Raw genomic sequence first — 22077 nt, 5'->3', positions numbered from 1 at the left:
GAAGCCCGTCTTCCGTACGGCGGAGGGGGTCGGGAGCGCCCGAACCCAGAGGCAGGAAAGGGCAGGGTAATGCCAACCGGGAGCACCCAGCTGGGGAGGCCCGTACCCTGGGAGCGCCCAGGTGAGAACGGGAGCACCCGTTCTCTGTACGGAGGAAGTCGTTGGGAGCACCCAACGTGGTGAAGCGGTTCTCGGAGAGAGGGTCGTGTCGGGAACAGGAGTCGGACAGGACTGGTGACTCGAGTCGGCTCGAGTCCCCTATTATACCCCGAGTGCGGTCGGTGGGGGGCTTGTCCCTCCACTGGGCTGCCCCACCGCTCGGTTTGCCCCACCGCTTGGGGCCCAGGAGCGCACGCTGAACATGTGCTTAGTGGCCGTCAGGGCCGTAGTGCTAGTGGACGAATACGCGTATCGTCACAATGTCATTGTTTAAAATTACTTTAGTCAACATTAAGTATGTAACGTTACTAATAGATATAATAGATTATTACTGGCATAACTGGATTTCGTATAGGTTGCTTATGAATAGTGTGGCTTGTTTCTCCCAATAATTGTACATTTCCATTAAAGCTCGATTCGTCATCGATTTCTGTTGCTCCGGCGTCGCATTAGGATACTGTAAATTATTCAAGATATAAATAATTTTGCGTGCTTAAGCAATTGTTTTGACAAATATATATTTATATATTTAATATTTTTATATAATATATATAGAGAGAGAGTATTGAGTGCTTACATCTTTACGAATAAGCTGTTGGAGATTTTCATACTCAAACCTGCATATTTTGAGGCATCACAGTATTCATCATCATATATACTGCTGTAATAACATATTATTCTGATAAGCTGGATTCGCCATCGGATTTACTAGCATTGTATTCATCATTCGGCGGTTTCCCTTCTTCTCCTCTTCATATTCTAACCAGGCCTGCTTGCGTTCCTCTTCGTTCAATTCCTCTTCAGCCTGTTAAATATAAATTTGTTACGTAGGAATATACGAATGTACATACATAAAAGAAAAAAAATATTTTCACCTTGTTCTCCAATAGAGAGTCATGCTCGTGGTAATTTTCTACGTAATCCTTGAACTTCAGAAATATCTCCGCTAGTAGTCTATCTTTAGGTAAATTTAACGTAGGTTTCTCTTTATCATTATATCCCTCGAACATGTACAACTCGTTTAGAATCTTGATTAGTGTAATGCCGTTCATTTGTTGTTCGTCCCACAACGCGACAAGAAAGCGAGAGTTTCGTAACTTGGCGATTGTAAATTTTCTCCTCCATTGTTCCCGCGCGCGAGAAATCGATATACGTAGCACGGTTTTTTTGCCCAAACCTGATAACCGTCGATAAATCAAAAACTTGAAATAAATAATTGCAAAAAAAAAGATTAAACAATAGAAGACGCCGAGAAAAATACCTGTATATCCGAAATATGCTTTGTACATCGTGAGAGGGATTCCAACTGGCGTCGAATATAATTACTCTGTTCGCCGCAGTTAAGTTTATTCCCAATCCTCCAGCGCGTGTGGATATGAGGAATAATCTCGCTCTCGTGTTAGTGGGTTTGTTAAATATCTTACACCATATATTTCAATTTTTGGCCGAGGTCTGACCGTCCAGTCGGAAGTAATCGAGCCCTAGAGACCAACTTCCAGTATGATTATCGAGGGTTTCACAGAGCGTATCGTTCTGAGTCTGATCGTCTATTCTTCTTAGAAATTCCTCGATTAAAGTGAGAAAATACAGAGATTGCGAGAATACGAGCCTGTCAAATAATAAGCGATACGATAATAAATAATAGCGATGTGAAAATTATTTATCGAAAAGATAGATACAAGATACGTACAATTTATCACCGATCTGTTCACATTCTTTTAGAATTCCGAAGAGAAGTAACAATTTAGCGGACACTCTCATATCTTCAAAATGTTCGGATTGCACAAACTGCATCCACCATTCTGATTCTGTATTTTCTTTTTTATGCTCTTCCTCTGGTTCCTCTTCTAAAAAGTTAATTTAATATCTAATATTAATATTTCATATCTTTAGTCTGTTATTATTTTATTACGTCACATATATGTATGTTATTTTCTTTATGTTAATTTAATTTATTCTTTGATATCAATTAAAGTGTGTAAAACATCGTTCATATGTATTACGGAGTCTTACCGACAGGATTATTTCTCGTTCTACGAGAAGGTTTGGGAACGTTTTTATCATCATTGCTCGAATCGCTATTAATGCTGGTGGTCTCTATATCGGTAGTGTCGTCATTAATAAAATCTTTTAACGAACCCTCCGAATCCTCGCTAAGTTCTTTATTCTCATTTGCCCTTTCTTTTTTCTCCGCGTTCATACGTAGGACTACGGGATGCGTCCAGATCCTTTGTAACGCTTGGAAATCCGCGAAGAGAGTTCCTCCTTGACCACCAGTATGACGTCTATAGAGGAAAAGCATACGAGGTAATATATTCAACCTAATTTACTAAATAATTATATTTTTAAATTAATTGCATTTTAAATTGTTTAAACGAAAAGAGAGCGCGATAAATATATAAGATCTTCAAGAAACTCACTTGATTCTCGCAAGATTCTCCAAGTAATATTGATACATTTTAACTTGCGTATCTGTCAATCTGACGAAAATAACATATTCTTGTTTAGGCGGCAAGAACGGTGTAAGTACAGAGTAATCAAATCTCTGTACACTACCCTCCAACATTTTGTGCAACACATGCGCACGTTGTTTCATTAATTTAACGTCGCAAGCGATGGAATCATCAAACTGGCCGTTTGTTATCGGATTTACAAATCTATTTAAAAATTCTTTCTTCGTACCCAGCAGATTCGGTTTCACGAACTGCACCATGCAGTGATCTGCGAAATATAGTTAAATAAACAGAAAAGATTTTTAAAACATATATACAGAGTGTTCACGAAATACCTGGACAAACTTCTAGAGTGTATTCCTCACATCAAAATAAAGAAAAAAGTTTGTATAAACCCATTAGTCATAATAAATGGTTGCAAAGTTGTAGTAAAACAAAAGTTATATTAACATTAATATGTGACTGAGTTATCAAAACAAAACCATTATTTTAAAAATTAATTAATGTCAAGTACTGTTGTATGATTTTGTGGTAAATAGTAGTGCTTTTACTACAGTAAATACATTTCGTGAACAAACAGATATGGATTTTTATTTATAGTCGCGTTAGTGCTGGTCTACAACCTTGCTTTAAAGGGTATTTAAGCTCTAAGCCGTAATCAATTTCTTACGGCTTAGAGCTTAAATGCGGCGCGTAGCGGCGTCGCTGCGAACTTACCGTCGCGTCGGTAAGTCGGTGCGCTGCACAATTAGGTGCGCGAACGCGCTTTTTCGGTGGCGTAGACCGCCACAATATTAATTAACTTTTTAGAAGAGGAACCAGAGGAAGAGCATAAAAAAGAAAATACAGAATCAGAATGGTGGATGCAGTTTGTGCAATCCGAACATTTTGAAGATATGAGAGTGTCCGCTAAATTGTTACTTCTCTTCGGAATTCTAAAAGAATGTGAACAGATCGGTGATAAATTGTACGTATCTTGTATCTATCTTTTCGATAAATAATTTTCACATCGCTATTATTTATTATCGTATCGCTTATTATTTGACAGGCTCGTATTCTCGCAATCTCTGTATTCTCTCACTTTAATCGAGGAATTTCTAAGAAGAATAGACGATCAGACTCAGAACGATACGCTCTGTGAAACCCTCGATAATCATACTGGAAGTTGGTCTCTAGGGCTCGATTACTTCCGACTGGACGGTCAGACCTCGGCCAAAAATTGAAATATATGGTGTAAGATATTTAACAAACCCACTAACACGAGAGCGAGATTATTCCTCATATCCACACGCGCTGGAGGATTGGGAATAAACTTAACTGCGGCGAACAGAGTAATTATATTCGACGCCAGTTGGAATCCCTCTCACGATGTACAAAGCATATTTCGGATATACAGGTATTTTTCTCGGCGTCTTCTATTGTTTAATCTTTTTTTTTGCAATTATTTATTTCAAGTTTTTGATTTATCGACGGTTATCAGGTTTGGGCAAAAAAAACCGTGCTACGTATATCGATTTCTCGCCGCGGGAACAATGGAGGAGAAAATTTACAATCGCCAAGTTACGAAACTCTCGCTTTCTTGTCGCGTTGTGGACGAACAACAAATTGAACGGCATTACACTAATCAAAATCTAAACGAGTTGTACATGTTCGAGGGATATAATGATAAAGAGAAACCTACGTTAAATTTACCTAAAGATAGACTACTAGCGGAGATATTTCTGAAGTTCAAGGATTACGTAGAAAATTACCACGAGCATGACTCTCTATTGGAGAACAAGGTGAAAAATATTTTTTTTCTTTTATGTATGTACATTCGTATATTCTACGTAACAAATTTATATTTAACAGGCTGAAGAGGAATTGAACGAAGAGGAACGCAAGCAGGCCTGGTTAGAATATTATAAGAGGAGAAGAAGGGAAAACCGCCAATGATGAATACAATGCTAGTAAATCCGATGGCGAATACAGCTTATCAGAATAATATGTTATTATAGCAGTATAATATGATGATGAATACTGTGATGCCTCAAAATATGCAGGTTGAGTATGAAAATCTCCAACAGCTTATTCGTAAAGATGTAAGCACTCAATACTCTCTCTCTATATATATTATATAAAAATATTAAATATATAAATATATATTTGTCAAACAATTGCTTAAGCACGCAAATTATTTATAATCTTGAATAATTTACAGTATCCTAATGCGACGCCGGAGCAACAGAAATCGATGACGAATCGAGCTTTAATGGAAATGTACAATTATTGGGAGAAACAAGCCACACTATTCAATAAGCAACCTATACGAAATCCAGTTATGCCAGTAATAATCTATTATATCTATTAGTAACGTTACATACTTAATGTTGACTAAAGTAATTTTAAACAATGACATTGTGACGATACGCGTATTCGTCACTAGCACTACGGCCCTGACGGCCACTAAGCACATGTTCAGCGTGCGCTCCTGGGCCCAAGCGGTGGGGCAACCGAGCGGTGGGGCAGCCCCAGTGGAGGGACAGCCCCCACCGACCGCACTCGGGGTATAAATAGGGGACTCGAGCCGACTCGAGTCACCAGTCCTGTCCGACTCCTGTTCCCGACACGACCTCTCTCCGAGACCGCTTCACCACGTTGGGTGCTCCCAACGACTTCCTCCGTACAGAGAACGGGTGCTCCCGTTCTCACCTGGGCGCTCCCAGGGTACGGGCCTCCCCAGCTGGGTGCTCCCGGTTGGCATTACCTGCCCTTTCCTGCCTCTGGGTCGGGCGCTCCCGACCCCCTCCGCCGTACGGAAGACGGGCGCTCCCGTCTTCAAGCCGGGCGCTCCCGGTGTACGGGCCGCTCAGTTGGGCGCTCCCGACTGAGCTCCTGACCGACCTGCCTACCCGCGAATCCGCAAGGCAGCCGTGCCTCCGTACTTGCCCGCGAATCCGCAAGGCAACCGTGCCTCCGCGCCTGTCCGCGAGTCCGTCTCTGTCCGACCGCGCATCAACCCGGTACACGTACACTGCGGCTCAGCGGAGCGACACACACACACACACTGACACTCACGCCCTCCATCAAACTGTACTGTAAATAGTGTGAATAAATAGCTTTATGTGAAACTGACCAGTGTCTCCACGTTTTCTCACCCTGGCCTGGCGAGCGAATTCCGAGCGAGGAAACGCGAACGTTACATGGCGCCCGAACAGGGACCTGATCCGTGAGACACTGATTCGTTCTCTCCGCCTAGCCCATGACGAGTTGGATCAATCGGCTATCAAAGGCCGAGGTAACGGCCGAGTTAGAGAAACTAGGGATCGACCCTAGCGGCACACTCGACACCCTCCGAGCCAGACTCCGTGATTTCGTGATCGCTAACCCGGAGTACGAATACCCCGCAAGGGAAGACGACCGAAAAATTACGATGGACGACGAGTGCCGGAACATAGACCCCACTACGCCCGACCCGGCCAAGGTCATGGATCAAATCCGGAAGTGGGGATGTCACTTCGACGGAAAAGACCCACTCGCGTTCCTAGAACGAGTGGAGGAATTACGCCAGGGATACGGATACTCCGGAGACCAGCTCCTGTTAGGGTTGCCGGAGCTACTGCGAGGAGACACACTCCTCTGGTACCGGAATAGCCGAGCGGTGTGGGACTCCTGGGACGATTTTCAAAGAGACTTCCGCAATCAGTTCTTGCCCCGGCGGTACCGCGCACAGTTGTCGCGAGAGATCCAGGGACGGTTTCAAAAACCGGAAGAGCCTTTTCACAAGTACGCAACAGCGCTCCTTACGAGCATGCGACGAGCCGGAGGATATCCAGCGGACGACCAGCTCGAACGGCTGTATGATAATATGAGCCCCGGATATAAATACTACATCCGCCTGGATGACATTACCAGCCTGGGAGATCTGCACGCACGCGCCGCGGAATATGAAGCTATTGAAGAGCAAAACCGCGAGCGAAAATCAGAGCGCAGGACTCCGGCCACTACGCCGTCCGTTGCCAGTACGACGTATAACCGGGAGGAGTGCTGCTGGCGCTGTAAACAGCGCGGACACACCCGGTTGGACTGCAAACGGCCGGCCAAGAAGTTCTGTTCCCGATGCGGCAAGGACGGCGTCCTCACCCGCGATTGTCACCCGACGCCGGGAAACGCCGCACGGGCCGGGGGCGAAGCCGCCGCCACCCGGACCCCGCCACCGTCCGAGTAACGTACCAGCCGCGGCCACACATCTCCGTCCGCATACGACACCGCGCTATGCGGGCGTTGATCGATACTGGCTCGGAGGTATCCTTTATTAATACGGACACCGCCCGCTACGCGGAGAACCTCGCAACGCCCGCATAGCGCGGTGTCGTATGCGGACGGAGATGTGTGGCCGCGGCTGGTACGTTACTCGGACGGTGGCGGGGTCCGGGTGGCGGCGGCTTCGCCCCCGGCCCGTGCGGCGTTTCCCGGCGTCGGGTGACAATCGCGGGTGAGGACGCCGTCCTTGCCGCATCGGGAACAGAACTTCTTGGCCGGCCGTTTGCAGTCCAACCGGGTGTGTCCGCGCTGTTTACAGCGCCAGCAGCACTCCTCCCGGTTATACGTCGTACTGGCAACGGACGGCGTAGTGGCCGGAGTCCTGCGCTCTGATTTTCGCTCGCGGTTTTGCTCTTCAATAGCTTCATATTCCGCGGCGCGTGCGTGCAGATCTCCCAGGCTGGTAATGTCATCCAGGCGGATGTAGTATTTATATCCGGGGCTCATATTATCATACAGCCGTTCGAGCTGGTCGTCCGCTGGATATCCTCCGGCTCGTCGCATGCTCGTAAGGAGCGCTGTTGCGTACTTGTGAAAAGGCTCTTCCGGTTTTTGAAACCGTCCCTGGATCTCTCGCGACAACTGTGCGCGGTACCGCCGGGGCAAGAACTGATTGCGGAAGTCTCTTTGAAAATCGTCCCAGGAGTCCCACACCGCTCGGCTATTCCGGTACCAGAGGAGTGTGTCTCCTCGCAGTAGCTCCGGCAACCCTAACAGGAGCTGGTCTCCGGAGTATCCGTATCCCTGGCGTAATTCCTCCACTCGTTCTAGGAACGCGAGTGGGTCTTTTCCGTCGAAGTGACATCCCCACTTCCGGATTTGATCCATGACCTTGGCCGGGTCGGGCGTAGTGGGGTCTATGTTCCGGCACTCGTCGTCCATCGTAATTTTTCGGTCGTCTTCCCTTGCGGGGTATTCGTACTCCGGGTTAGCGATCACGAAATCACGGAGTCTGGCTCGGAGGGTGTCGAGTGTGCCGCTAGGGTCGATCCCTAGTTTCTCTAACTCGGCCGTTACCTCGGCCTTTGATAGCCGATTGATCCAACTCGTCATGGGCTAGGCGGAGAGAACGAATCAGTGTCTCACGGATCAGGTCCCTGTTCGGGCGCCATGTAACGTTCGCGTTTCCTCGCTCGGAATTCGCTCGCCAGGCCAGGGTGAGAAAACGTGGAGACACTGGTCAGTTTCACATAAAGCTATTTATTCACACTATTTACAGTACAGTTTGATGGAGGGCGTGAGTGTCAGTGTGTGTGTGTGTGTCGCTCCGCTGAGCCGCAGTGTACGTGTACCGGGTTGATGCGCGGTCGGACAGAGACGGACTCGCGGACAGGCGCGGAGGCACGGTTGCCTTGCGGATTCGCGGGCAAGTACGGAGGCACGGCTGCCTCGCGGATTCGCGGGTAGGCAGGTCGGTCAGGAGCTCAGTCGGGGGCGCCCAACTGAGCGGCCCGTACACCGGGAGCGCCCGGCTTGAAGACGGGAGCGCCCGTCTTCCGTACGGCGGAGGGGGTCGGGAGCGCCCGACCCAGAGGCAGGAAAGGGCAGGTAATGCCAACCGGGAGCACCCAGCTGGGGAGGCCCGTACCCTGGGAGCGCCCAGGTGAGAACGGGAGCACCCGTTCTCTGTACGGAGGAAGTCGTTGGGAGCACCCAACGTGGTGAAGCGGTCTCGGAGAGAGGTCGTGTCGGGAACAGGAGTCGGACAGGACTGGTGACTCGAGTCGGCTCGAGTCCCCTATTTATACCCCGAGTGCGGTCGGTGGGGGCTGTCCCTCCACTGGGGCTGCCCCACCGCTCGGTTGCCCCACCGCTTGGGCCCAGGAGCGCACGCTGAACATGTGCTTAGTGGCCGTCAGGGCCGTAGTGCTAGTGACGAATACGCGTATCGTCACAATGTCATTGTTTAAAATTACTTTAGTCAACATTAAGTATGTAACGTTACTAATAGATATAATAGATTATTACTGGCATAACTGGATTTCGTATAGGTTGCTTATTGAATAGTGTGGCTTGTTTCTCCCAATAATTGTACATTTCCATTAAAGCTCGATTCGTCATCGATTTCTGTTGCTCCGGCGTCGCATTAGGATACTGTAAATTATTCAAGATTATAAATAATTTGCGTGCTTAAGCAATTGTTTGACAAATATATATTTATATATTTAATATTTTTATATAATATATATAGAGAGAGAGTATTGAGTGCTTACATCTTTACGAATAAGCTGTTGGAGATTTTCATACTCAACCTGCATATTTTGAGGCATCACAGTATTCATCATCATATTATACTGCTATAATAACATATTATTCTGATAAGCTGTATTCGCCATCGGATTTACTAGCATTGTATTCATCATCGGCGGTTTTCCCTTCTTCTCCTCTTATAATATTCTAACCAGGCCTGCTTGCGTTCCTCTTCGTTCAATTCCTCTTCAGCCTGTTAAATATAAATTTGTTACGTAGAATATACGAATGTACATACATAAAAGAAAAAAAATATTTTTCACCTTGTTCTCCAATAGAGAGTCATGCTCGTGGTAATTTTCTACGTAATCCTTGAACTTCAGAAATATCTCCGCTAGTAGTCTATCTTTAGGTAAATTTAACGTAGGTTTCTCTTTATCATTATATCCCTCGAACATGTACAACTCGTTTAGATTTTGATTAGTGTAATGCCGTTCAATTTGTTGTTCGTCCACAACGCGACAAGAAAGCGAGAGTTTCGTAACTTGGCGATTGTAAATTTTCTCCTCCATTGTTCCCGCGGCGAGAAATCGATATACGTAGCACGGTTTTTTTTGCCCAAACCTGATAACCGTCGATAAATCAAAAACTTGAAATAAATAATTGCAAAAAAAAAGATTAAACAATAGAAGACGCCGAGAAAAATACCTGTATATCCGAAATATGCTTTGTACATCGTGAGAGGGATTCCAACTGGCGTCGAATATAATTACTCTGTTCGCCGCAGTTAAGTTTATTCCCAATCCTCCAGCGCGTGTGGATATGAGGAATAATCTCGCTCTCGTGTTAGTGGGTTTGTTAAATATCTTACACCATATATTTCAATTTTTGGCCGAGGTCTGACCGTCCAGTCGGAAGTAATCGAGCCCTAGAGACCAACTTCCAGTATGATTATCGAGGGTTTCACAGAGCGTATCGTTCTGAGTCTGATCGTCTATTCTTCTTAGAAATTCCTCGATTAAAGTGAGAAAATACAGAGATTGCGAGAATACGAGCCTGTCAAATAATAAGCGATACGATAATAAATAATAGCGATGTGAAAATTATTTATCGAAAAGATAGATACAAGATACGTACAATTTATCACCGATCTGTTCACATTCTTTTAGAATTCCGAAGAGAAGTAACAATTTAGCGGACACTCTCATATCTTCAAAATGTTCGGATTGCACAAACTGCATCCACCATTCTGATTCTGTATTTTCTTTTTTATGCTCTTCCTCTGGTTCCTCTTCTAAAAAGTTAATTTAATATCTAATATTAATATTTCATATCTTTAGTCTGTTATTATTTTATTACGTCACATATATGTATGTTATTTTCTTTATGTTAATTTAATTTATTCTTTGATATCAATTAAAATGTGTAAAACATCGTTCATATGTATTACGGAGTCTTACCGACAGGATTATTTCTCGTTCCACGAGAAGGTTTGGGAACGTTTTTATCATCATTGGTCGAATCGCTATTAATGCTGGTGGTCTCTATATCGGTAGTGTCGTCATTAATAAAATCTTTTAACGAACCCTCCGAATCCTCGCTAAGTTCTTTATTCTCATTTGCCCTTTCTTTTTTCTCCGCGTTCATACGTAGGACTACGGGATGCGTCCAGATCCTTTGTAACGCTTGGAAATCCGCGAAGAGAGTTCCTCCTCGACCACCAGTATGACGTCTATAGAGGAAAAGCATACGAGGTAATATATTCAATCTAATTTACTAAATAATTATATTTTTAAATTAATTGCATTTTAAATTGTTTAAACGAAAAGAGAGCGCGATAAATATATAAGATCTTCAAGAAACTCACTTGATTCTCGCAAGATTCTCCAAGTAATATTGATACATTTTAACTTGCGTATCTGTCAATCTGACGAAAATAACATATTCTTGTTTAGGCGGCAAGAACGGTGTAAGTACAGAGTAATCAAATCTCTGTACACTACCCTCCAACATTTTGTGCAACACATGCGCACGTTGTTTCATTAATTTAACGTCGCAAGCGATGGAATCATCAAACTGGCCGTTTGTTATCGGATTTACAAATCTATTTAAAAATTCTTTCTTCGTACCCAGCAGATTCGGTTTCACGAACTGCACCATGCAGTGATCTGCGAAATATAGTTAAATAAACAGAAAAGATTTTTAAAACATATATACAGAGTGTTCACGAAATACCTGGACAAACTTCTAGAGTGTATTCCTCACATCAAAATAAAGAAAAAAGTTTGTATAAACCCATTAGTCATAATAAATGGTTGCAAAGTTGTAGTAAAACAAAAGTTATATTAACATTAATATGTGACTGAGTTATCAAAACAAAACCATTATTTTAAAAATTAATTAATGTCAAGTACTGTTGTATGATTTTGTGGTAAATAGTAGTGCTTTTACTACAGTAAATACATTTCGTGAACAAACAGATATGGATTTTTATTTATAGTCGCGTTAGTGCTGGTCTACAACCTTGCTTTAAAGGGTATTTAAGCTCTAAGCCGTAGTCAATTTCTTACGGCTTAGAGCTTAAATGCGGCGCGTAGCGGCGTCGCTGCGAACTTACCGTCGCGTCGGTAAGTCGGTGCGCTGCACAATTAGGTGCGCGAACGCGCTTTTTCGGTGGCGTAGACCGCCACAATATTAAATTAACTTTTTAGAAGAGGAACCAGAGGAAGAGCATAAAAAAGAAAATACAGAATCAGAATGGTGGATGCAGTTTGTGCAATCCGAACATTTTGAAGATATGAGAGTGTCCGCTAAATTGTTACTTCTCTTCGGAATTCTAAAAGAATGTGAACAGATCGGTGATAAATTGTACGTATCTTGTATCTATCTTTTCGATAAATAATTTTCACATCGCTATTATTTATTATCGTATCGCTTATTATTTGACAGGCTCGTATTCTCGCAATCTCTGGATTCTCTCACTTTAATCGAGGAATTTCTAAGAAGAATAGACGATCAGACTCAGAACGATACGCTCTGTGAAACCCTCGATAATCATACTGGAAGTTGGTCTCTAGGGCTCGATTACTTCCGACTGGACGGTCAGACCTCGGCCAAAAATTGAAATATATGGTGTAAGATATTTAACAAACCCACTAACACGAGAGCGAGATTATTCCTCATATCCACACGCGCTGGAGGATTGGGAATAAACTTAACTGCGGCGAACAGAGTAATTATATTCGACGCCAGTTGGAATCCCTCTCACGATGTACAAAGCATATTTCGGATATACAGGTATTTTTCTCGGCGTCTTCTATTGTTTAATCTTTTTTTTTGCAATTATTTATTTCAAGTTTTTGATTTATCGACGGTTATCAGGTTTGGGCAAAAAAAACCGTGCTACGTATATCGATTTCTCGCCGCGGGAACAATGGAGGAGAAAATTTACAATCGCCAAGTTACGAAACTCTCGCTTTCTTGTCGCGTTGTGGACGAACAACAAATTGAACGGCATTACACTAATCAAAATCTAAACGAGTTGTACATGTTCGAGGGATATAATGATAAAGAGAAACCTACGTTAAATTTACCTAAAGATAGACTACTAGCGGAGATATTTCTGAAGTTCAAGGATTACGTAGAAAATTACCACGAGCATGACTCTCTATTGGAGAACAAGGTGAAAAATATTTTTTTTCTTTTATGTATGTACATTCGTATATTCTACGTAACAAATTTATATTTAACAGGCTGAAGAGGAATTGAACGAAGAGGAACGCAAGCAGGCCTGGTTAGAATATTATAAGAGGAGAAGAAGGGAAAACCGCCGATGATGAATACAATGCTAGTAAATCCGATGGCGAATACAGCTTATCAGAATAATATGTTATTACAGCAGTATAATATGATGATGAATACTGTGATGCCTCAAAATATGCAGGTTGAGTATGAAAATCTCCAACAGCTTATTCGTAAAGATGTAAGCACTCAATACTCTCTCTCTATATATATTATATAAAAATATTAAATATATAAATATATATTTGTCAAACAATTGCTTAAGCACGCAAATTATTTATAATCTTGAATAATTTACAGTATCCTAATGCGACGCCGGAGCAACAGAAATCGATGACGAATCGAGCTTTAATGGAAATGTACAATTATTGGGAGAAACAAGCCACACTATTCAATAAGCAACCTATACGAAATCCAGTTATGCCAGTAATAATCTATTATATCTATTAGTAACGTTACATACTTAATGTTGACTAAAGTAATTTTAAACAATGACATTGTGACGATACGCGTATTCGTCACTAGCACTACGGCCCTGACGGCCACTAAGCACATGTTCAGCGTGCGCTCCTGGGCCCAAGCGGTGGGGCAACCGAGCGGTGGGGCAGCCCCAGTGGAGGGACAGCCCCCACCGACCGCACTCGGGGTATAAATAGGGGACTCGAGCCGACTCGAGTCACCAGTCCTGTCCGACTCCTGTTCCCGACACGACCTCTCTCCGAGACCGCTTCACCACGTTGGGTGCTCCCAACGACTTCCTCCGTACAGAGAACGGGTGCTCCCGTTTTTCCGGCTTATGAATGCGGACGTCATTTTCCCCGAAACGGTCCGGGCGCGGTTCTCGTGACTTTATATTTGTAAACACGCGGCGCTTTCGCCTTCGCTATCGTAACCCCGATTCTGACCAGAGCTCTCCGTGCCCGAGGCGAGCGGTTTCGGCGCGTTCTTTAAATCTTGGACGTGCACATGTCGGTGCCATCGTCCCCGGGGGTCGCGTAAGTCGACTATAACGGGCGAGATGATTTTTCTGACCTCGAGGGGTCCAGTGTAGCGGGGGGCCAACTTGGCGTTAAATCCCGTAGCTTTCTTTGAGAGTGGATACTCCCTCTTCCAAACGAGGTCCCCGACGCGGGGTCTCCAATCCCGCCGCCGCAAGTTGTAGTGGGCCTCCTGGCGTTGAAACGCTCGGGCCATGTTGACCCGTACTACCTCGTAGGCTTCCTCTAGCCGGCGCCGAGTCTGGTGCGGGGCCGGGTTTGCCGCATGGCGACGGTCCTCCGGGTGTGGGAGGGCGAGCTCCCGACCGTGATTGAGGTACCCCGGCGTGTACCCGGTGGCTTCGTGTCGGGCGGTGTTGTAGGCGAATTGCAGCGGGGCTAGATGCTCGTCCCAACGCCGGTGGTTTTTGCCGACATATTGGGAGACCATGGTCTTCAGCGTCCGATTGGTACGCTCGACCGGGTTGCAGTGAGGTTCCCTTACGGGGGTGGTTTGATGCTCGATCCGGAAGGCCCGCAGGACTCCCTCAAGTTGTTCCGACTTCAGCTGGGTCCCGTTATCGGAGATGATCTGGTCGGGGCACCCGTGCTGGTAGATGATCCGGTCGAGGATTGCCTTGGTAACGGCAGGTGCGGTAGCTCTACGAAGGGGCTTAAGCTCGACCCACTTTGTAAACCGGTCCTGCATGACTAGCAGCCAGGCGTGGCCCTGGGTGGATCGCGGCAACGGGCCGATCAAGTCCAGGGTCACCTGTTGCCAGGGCCGGGTGACAGGTGCCGTGTGGAGGTTCCCGGCTGGTTTGGTCGTCGGTGCCTTGTGCGCCAGGCAAGTCGGGCACTGTCGGACGTAGCGGGTGATGTCCTGGAACATCCCTGGCCAATAGAACAGACGGGCCATGCGGGCGATGGTCTTGGCGACCCCGAAGTGTCCCGCCGTGGGATCCTCATGGTGTCTCCGCATGATCGTTGCCCGTTCCTCCTTCGGGATGCAGCGCTTCCATTGGTCCGCTGGGTCAACCTCCCGAAAATCTACCTCGTGCAAGATGTGGCGAAACAGCCGTCCGTCCTGGATGCGGTAATCTGGGAATTCGGTGGGGCGTTGCCTTGCTCCGGTCAGGATTCGCTGGTACCATCGGCACTTCGGGGTGGCCTGAGCTTCGCATACCTCCGGTTGCCGTGAGAGCGCGTCGGCGACCTTGTTGAGGCTGCCCTTTCGGTAGCGTACGTCGAAATCGTACTGCTGCAGTTCAAATAGCCACCGGCCCAACCGGCCGGTGGGTTCCTCCAGGCGTTGCAGCCACCGGAGGGACTGATGGTCGGTCACCACGGTGAAGGAGTACCCCTCTAGGTATCCCCGCATCTTCTGGATGCCCCATACGATCGCGAGGCATTCTAGCTCGGTGGCGCTATAGTTCTTCTCCGCGCCGTTGAGCGTTCGGCTGGCATACGCCACCACTCGCTCTCCGTCCTCCTGGTGCTGGGTTAGCACGGCTCCCAGTCCGTATGCGCTGGCGTCCGTCTGGAGCACGAACCGGCGATCGAAGTCCGGGCAGGCCAGCACGGGGGCGGAGGTCAGTGCCTCCTTCAGTCGCTCGAAGGCGCTCTCTTCGTCTGGCCCCCAAGTCCACTTTACTCCCTTCCTTGTCAGGCGGGTGAGCGGGGCGGCTACCGTCGAGAAATTTGCGACGAATCGCCGGTACCAGGAGGCCATGCCCAAGAACTGTCGTACCTTGCGTACGGTGGTTGGAGCCGGCCATCGGGCCACGGCGCTCACCTTATCCGGGTCGGTGCGGAGGCCATAGCGGTCCACGATGTGGCCTAAGTAGCGGAGTTGGTCCCGGCAGAAATGGCACTTTTCCGGGTTCAGGCGGAGTCTTGCTTCTCGGAGGCGGCGGAACACTTCGCTTAGAAGCCGGAGGTGTTCCTCAAAGGTGCGGCTGACCACGATAATGTCGTCCAGATAAACAAAGGACATGTGGCGCTAGGTCCGGCCCCAGTATTTCGTCTAGTAGTCGTTGGAAGGTAGCTGGTGCGGAGTGTAGGCCGAAGGGCATTACCCGGAATTGCATGAGGCCTTTTCCTGGGACCGTAAAGGCGGTGACTGGCCGGCTATCGGGCGCCAACGGTATCTGCCAGTACCCATTCTTCAGGTCTAGCGTTGATAGGTATCGGGCTCCCCGCAGTTTATCCAAAGTGGCCTGCACTTGTGGCAGGGGGTATGCGTCCTTTTCCGTGACTTCGTTTACTTGCCGGAAGTCGATACAGAACCGATACGACCCGTCTTTCTTCCGGACCAACACGATAGGCGAGCTCCAAGCTCCGTGGGAAGGCTCGATCACGCCTTCGCGTTCCATCTTTTCCACTTCCCGGTCGATAACTGCCTGCATGGCCGGATTCCTGGGTCGGTACCGCTGTTTAATGGGTCGGTCGGTTTTAACCCGGATCTGGTGCGAGATCCGGTCGGTCGGGCCGTGGATGTCCTCGAATAGGGCGAGTTCCGTGAGCAGGAACTCCCGGAGGCGGCGTTCCTCGTCGGGGGTTCGGGAGGCCAGTCCCTGGGCTACGGCTCCGCATGCGGAGGTCGGTGCGTCTTTGCGCTGTGCGGTTGCCCGTAGCACGATCCCGGTTCGGGCCCATAGGTCGACGCCGATTAACACGGCGCTTTGTAAAGACGGCATAATCAGGAAGTCGTGCTCCAGCACCTTCCGGCCAATCTTTACCGGGAGTGTCATGGTCCCGGGTATTGGGATGGACCCTCCGTCCGCCAGATGAACGGAACTTGTCCCCTGTCGGGTCGGGAATCCGAGGTTCTCCGCGTAGCGGGCGGTGTCCGTATTAATAAAGGATACCTCCGAGCCAGTATCGATCAACGCCCGCATAGCGCGGTGTCGTATGCGGACGGAGATGTGTGGCCGCGGCTGGTACGTTACTCGGACGGTGGCGGGGTCCGGGTGGCGGCGGCTTCGCCCCCGGCCCGTGCGGCGTTTCCCGGCGTCGGGTGACAATCGCGGGTGAGGACGCCGTCCTTGCCGCATCGGGAACAGAACTTCTTGGCCGGCCGTTTGCAGTCCAACCGGGTGTGTCCGCGCTGTTTACAGCGCCAGCAGCACTCCTCCCGGTTGTTTCCCGACGACGCGACGATAACCGCGTGAGATGAGATAGACCGGTGCGGCCGTGGATAGTCAACATTCGTCGCATAGTCCTCGTAGCTCACGCACGACGCCGCGAATTGCCGTCGACGATGCCCGCTTGATGCAGCAGTAATCTGCTGTACATTCATTTAGGCAGAATTTGTTACCATTTCTCGCGATTTAAACGTCGTCTGTGGTCATTTCTGACTGACGTTAAGAAATCGCGAGAAATGGTAACAAATTCTGCCTAAATGAATGTACAGCAGATTACTGCTGCATCAAGCGGGCATCGTCGACGGCAATTCGCGGCGTCGTGCGTGAGCTACGAGGACTATGCGACGAATGTTGACTATCCACGGCCGCACCGGTCTATCTCATCTCACGCGGTTATCGTCGCGTCGTCGGGAAACAACGCGCGCGCGCCGCGCGATTCACAGCTCGAGAGCGCGTTCGCTCGGCTGCACGGCTGCCATAACCATGCTCTAGATCACCATATAGATGGTATTGCATAGGTCGGATTTGGTTAAGATATACGACTCATTCGCAAATCTAGTATATAATTTTTAACTAATTGATACTTTATCGACATGTTAAGTCAGTTTGGCGACCTTGTTAAGACTTTTAGTCAATATAGGTACAATTTTGCCTACAGTGGTATACTACTTAGTTTGGAAAAGTCTGAAAAAGTTAATTATTTTATACGAGAAGACAAATTTTAGTAGAATTTATCGCACCTTTTACTACGTAAAGTTTGATATAGTGTGGAACGCTGACTTCGCCATTTTCATTCCTCAAAGAGAAAGGCAAATAATCCGCCATTTTCCAGTATATTTAGATGTATATTTTTTAACGCACTTTATTAACACGTTAAAGCATTTATATAATATCTGTTGTTAAGGTTTTGACAACATATTTATCTTAAAAGTAATTTTGATGAAAAAAAATTAAAATCTACACTTTGGAAAATTTTAGTTATTTATTAGAATATTTAGTAAATTGGAATATTTTAGAAAGGATTCGTCTAATTTCGACTTATCATTTCCACATTTATCAATAAAGTGAGTTTTGTTATACAATTTCAGTGCTGGGTTCGTGTATTTATGGCAAAATTACAATAGTATCAAAGACTGCGCAAACTATATTTTTCCTATAAAGCCATTTTATTTGTGCCAAATTGATAAGTACGTATTATGATACATTTATTACACCAATGCCGTCATATGGTTTGAATGGAAGCACGAAAACTACACCTAAAATGTACGTTGTGAAAAAATAACCTCAGGTCTAACAGAGTGTACAAAATCAAAGTTTACATACCAACGTTAAAACTGGTGGAAAAAATGTAACCTTAATTTAACTTATATAAGTCGGATTCCAACGTTGGTACAACCTAAATTTGATTCCCCAAATTAGTGCAAAAGAGGGTTGAAACGACGTAGCGAAAACGTTGGATACCAACGTTAAGTGTGTTTATCTTAACGTCGGGCGGACGTCAAAATGCTGTACGCGGGGAGGATTCCTCGAGTACTTCGATACTCGAGTCGGAAAAGGAGGGAGAGGGTGATCTGTCGCGATAGAGGGTGGTGGAACTAAAGGGGGAAGGAGTTCCGCCGAAAGGAACAGGGGAGAAGTTGCAGGGTGATCTCTCCCGGAACTCCGCAAGTTCCTCGGAAGGAACTGGAGAGTAGGAAGGTTCAAAAAAGGGGGGGAAGATTCTGGGGTATCGGGGAACACCCGATACGCAAGGGAACAACAGGCAGATGAGGGAGATCGGGAAGAGGGAGAATCGGGGATAGCGAGTTCGATATGCGGAGACTGTTCGCGTGTTAAAAAGGAGGCTAGGAGCTGTTGCTCCACTATGCGGGCGCGCCTGTTCCGAAATAGCCGATTGCGGATAGTTATCCCCAAGGACTTGCGGCGGTGAATTTTCGACTTCACTAAAATTTTTTTATGATTTTGAATTCGAAAAAAAAGAAGGAGTTTTAAAGACGGTTTTATATAAATATATAAATATATATACGTGTTCTCATGTATGGTATTCACACATATATATATGTATACTGTAGGGATGTATATAGATAACCGAGCGGGTATCTCAGGCTTACTGTTGACGGCTGTGATTGGGGAATCTCTGAGGTGACTGCGCCGGATTCTCCTGGAGGTAGGTTCGGCTCGGTTCTGTGATGTGTCTTGACGCGCACAGAATCGACTCGCGACGCGACAGGAATTTAGTTTCACTTGAGGAATACAACTGGATGATAGTTGACAAGTACGGCTGGTAAATATAATTTTAAGACGTCTCGGACTGGATCAGAAGTGAGTTCAAGTGCGCAAAGTCGCGATTTTTATACAAAATTAAGGAGGCGGGATTATGTTTTAATCCGATTTGATTGGGTAGAGTTCTCTTCTGATCGTGACGTATGTTTCAATTTTCCGCCTATCCCGTGGTGACTTTCCCCAAAAATCGTCGTTGCCTATGAGCAATTTTTAATTAGCGGCTATTCATTGGCGAGTACGTTATCATCTTGCCCTTTGACAGTCCCTTCCAGAGTCTTAATTTTATCAATCGCCGCGAGCCGTGGGTCTTAAGGTAGTCGTCTCGTCAGGGCATGTATTAGATAAAGTTTTCGATTTTGGATTTTATATCAAATTATATGATCAGCTTTGCAGTCGATTTTTTCTGTGGCTCCTTACCGACTATTTACTCTAGAAAATCGATCTCGAAAATCACAAATTTTGCATTACTTCATACAGACGGCCAGAAAAAGAAGGCTCTATCACGGTATCAATCACATATTTTTCGCATTTTTTGATTAGATGAAGTGAGAAAAAACATTGCTTTTTGTACATTAGATTTCGAAGAATCCGATGCAACCATAAAATATATAGTTTACCGGAGATTTCGCTGCTAATTTTTTAGTTTATTTTAGTGAAAATGCGGTAATCGAGCAGACATTTTTTGGTCGAGGTAAGGTTACTTGGCAAGCCGCTGGCTAATCACTGTAGTTGCAGGTTATGAGGCTCGTCTTTCTTAGCCGAATTGGATAGTAATTGACACCCCTGTCATGCGTTTTGAAACCCTTTCTCAGTAATTGTCAAAATTCAATCGAAAAGGAGATGTAACCTCACTTGTAACCTTTCTCGACGACTCGCATGATCAGCCGATCAAAACGGAGTCAAATGAGAAAAATCACATAATTTGGAAAAAGTAACATACTTTGGCACGTATGAAATTTTACACCATAATTCATAAAATTATTTTTCCCTTAGCAAAAATTGCCCGAAATATATTTCTGAACGTGAAAACCTACAAACAGTCACATAACTAGCACGTAGCGAGACGCCTACCTTAAGTCAAATCTGCGTTTCACGGAAAAGCGTGAGATTAGCCCTTCCGTGACCCGAGAGGTCACCCAGATCCTTATGGCGTTTTTAATTTATTGCGCCCTTTGCCATGAAATTTCGTGATAATTGAAATTTCGTGCTTCATTTCGTAGAATTAGATGGGATGTGACAAACAAGTCTATAATTTGCCTATTTTATTAGGTTCGAGTCTTCTGGAAGGTTTCGTCATTTACCATTTAATGAGCGATGACAGTTGGAATGCATCCGCTTCGTCAATTGATAGCCGCTATTTTATGGTTTCCGTCTGTTTTGTGTGATGAGATGAGTGATTCCACGAAAGAAGGAAATCGTGGAGTCAACATTTAAATGTAAAGTAGATGTTTTTATTTCACACAATATTTTTATCCCAGAAAACGTAAGATCTTGTCAACATCATTTGAACGAGGATGGTGTGCTTCTCGGGCCGTTTGTACAAGATTTACATTTCATCAACAGGCCCTATGTAATCAGAGGTTATTATCTTCAAGCTTTTTGCAAGAACTTCGTGGCGTGGCAAATCAAACAAAAATATTGGATGAAGATAATCTTTCGGATAATGAATTTCAATGTTTGTATCCTATAAACAAACAACAATTCCAAGAATTGCTCACGTTTTGTGATGCAGTTCCTTGTCCTGGTGGTAATAGATATGTATATAAAAAGGACCTTCTTATGTTATTATGTAAAATTCGTCATGGTTTGTCAGATGAATTTCTCAAAGTTATGTTTCATTACTCGAGTAGGCAGGCAACATGTATGGCTGTTGAGACAGTGCGAAAATCTCTAATGATTCGTTTTGTACCACAGAATATAGGATTTGACGCTATAACGAGACAAGATTATATCGATAGACATGTAACCGATTTTGCCAATCAGTTGTATAATTCGGAACCACAAACTCCTAGAGTAATTACATGCATTGATGGTACGTACATATATATACAGAAAAGTAGTTATTTCGGAGCTCTTCGACAGTCATATTGCGTTCACAAAGGTCGACACTTAATCAAACCAGTATTGATAGTTGCTCCTGATGGTTATATTTTAGATATACAGGGGCCGTACTTCAATAATGACGCTGCGATACTGCAAAATGAATTTGATAGAGACGCCAAAAGGATGTTAAGATGGTTCCAAGAAGATGATATTGTCATACTTAATAGAGGTTATAGGGATGCAATTGAACTTCTGAGGCGTTTGGGCATTACATGGAAGATGCTAGCACTTCTTCCACGAAATGAGGCTCAACTCACGACAATAGATGCAAATGACTCCCGTCTTGTCACAAAACAAAGATGGATTGTAGAAGCCAGAAACGGACACTTAAAGCTAATATTCAAATTCCTACAGCAAACAGTACCGATGCATCATGTTCATAATATTGGTGATTTTTGTAAAATAGCAGGTGCTATCATAAATAGATATCATCCCACTATCCATATAGAAGGAGCTGACGTAGAAAGAGCTAATCGTATGCTCGAAAAAACGAGAGAACCAAACGTTGTACAAGCTCTTGTTGAGGTTCAAAATCTGAGAACCAAAAACGCTCAACGATGGGTACCAATAAATGAGAGGCAGTTAATAGACTTTCCAATGCTAGACATTGAATACCTTAAGAAATTAACGGTTGGTGTTTATCAAATAAAACTAGCACCCTCA

General features: G+C 45.5%; 3 protein-coding genes, 1 long non-coding RNA gene and 1 pseudogene across 5 annotated transcripts; 3 read left to right on the top strand and 2 right to left on the bottom strand.

The window, feature by feature from the left end:
* Positions 1 to 522: 522 nt before the first annotated feature.
* On the bottom strand, positions 523 to 3259 carry LOC143897980 (transcriptional regulator ATRX homolog; annotated as a pseudogene). The gene is made up of 7 exons (XR_013257065.1): positions 2580 to 3259; positions 2173 to 2444; positions 1850 to 2006; positions 1421 to 1768; positions 1035 to 1336; positions 737 to 964; positions 523 to 616 (listed from the first exon to the last, which is right to left on the bottom strand). The product of XR_013257065.1 is annotated as a transcriptional regulator ATRX homolog (transcript).
* Positions 3260 to 3414: 155 nt separating this feature from the next.
* Positions 3415 to 5722, top strand: LOC143897979 (transcriptional regulator ATRX homolog). The gene is made up of 5 exons (XM_077406986.1): positions 3415 to 3579; positions 3661 to 4008; positions 4093 to 4393; positions 4464 to 4693; positions 4813 to 5722. Exons 3-4 carry the CDS (start codon positions 4145 to 4147, stop codon positions 4545 to 4547), a joined length of 333 nt encoding a protein of 110 aa, XP_077263112.1. The 5' UTR covers positions 3415 to 3579; positions 3661 to 4008; positions 4093 to 4144; the 3' UTR covers positions 4548 to 4693; positions 4813 to 5722.
* A 2376-nt stretch (positions 5723 to 8098) lies between these two features.
* LOC143897977 (transcriptional regulator ATRX homolog) lies at positions 8099 to 11640 on the bottom strand. The gene is given in 7 exon segments (XM_077406984.1): positions 8099 to 9008; positions 9128 to 9357; positions 9428 to 9728; positions 9813 to 10160; positions 10242 to 10398; positions 10565 to 10836; positions 10972 to 11640. Coding segments are annotated over 6 exon segments (1455 nt in total). The 5' UTR covers positions 11265 to 11640; the 3' UTR covers positions 8099 to 9008; positions 9128 to 9273.
* A 172-nt stretch (positions 11641 to 11812) lies between these two features.
* Positions 11813 to 13307, top strand: LOC143897978 (transcriptional regulator ATRX homolog). The gene is made up of 5 exons (XM_077406985.1): positions 11813 to 11972; positions 12054 to 12401; positions 12486 to 12786; positions 12857 to 13086; positions 13206 to 13307. Exons 3-4 carry the CDS (start codon positions 12538 to 12540, stop codon positions 12938 to 12940), a joined length of 333 nt encoding a protein of 110 aa, XP_077263111.1. The 5' UTR covers positions 11813 to 11972; positions 12054 to 12401; positions 12486 to 12537; the 3' UTR covers positions 12941 to 13086; positions 13206 to 13307.
* Positions 13308 to 19279: 5972 nt separating this feature from the next.
* Positions 19280 to 20640, top strand: LOC143897976 (uncharacterized). Its single transcript, XR_013257064.1, has 2 exons — positions 19280 to 19624; positions 20389 to 20640. It is a non-coding gene; the product is annotated as an uncharacterized LOC143897976 (long non-coding RNA).
* Positions 20641 to 22077: the final 1437 nt, after the last annotated feature.

The sequence above is a fragment of the Temnothorax americanus genome, unplaced genomic scaffold (genome assembly GCF_048541705.1).
Source record: "Temnothorax americanus isolate GAGA-0224 unplaced genomic scaffold, ASM4854170v1 Scaffold215, whole genome shotgun sequence".
In the NCBI taxonomy this organism is placed as follows: Eukaryota; Metazoa; Arthropoda; class Insecta; order Hymenoptera; family Formicidae; genus Temnothorax; species Temnothorax americanus.
The sequence above is the reverse complement of the archived record's forward strand: the minus strand, read 5'-3'. Positions and strand labels throughout refer to the sequence as shown.

Excerpts from the sequence above, each read along its gene's own strand:
- LOC143897979 (XM_077406986.1), top strand. The coding sequence starts at position 4,145 with ATGGAGGAGAAAATTTACAATCGCCAAGTTACGAAACTCTCGCTTTCT. Across the intron at positions 4,394-4,463 it reads ACTCTCTATTGGAGAACAAG|GCTGAAGAGGAATTGAACGA; the intron begins GTGAAAAATATT and ends TATATTTAACAG.
- LOC143897978 (XM_077406985.1), top strand. The coding sequence starts at position 12,538 with ATGGAGGAGAAAATTTACAATCGCCAAGTTACGAAACTCTCGCTTTCT. Across the intron at positions 12,787-12,856 it reads ACTCTCTATTGGAGAACAAG|GCTGAAGAGGAATTGAACGA; the intron begins GTGAAAAATATT and ends TATATTTAACAG.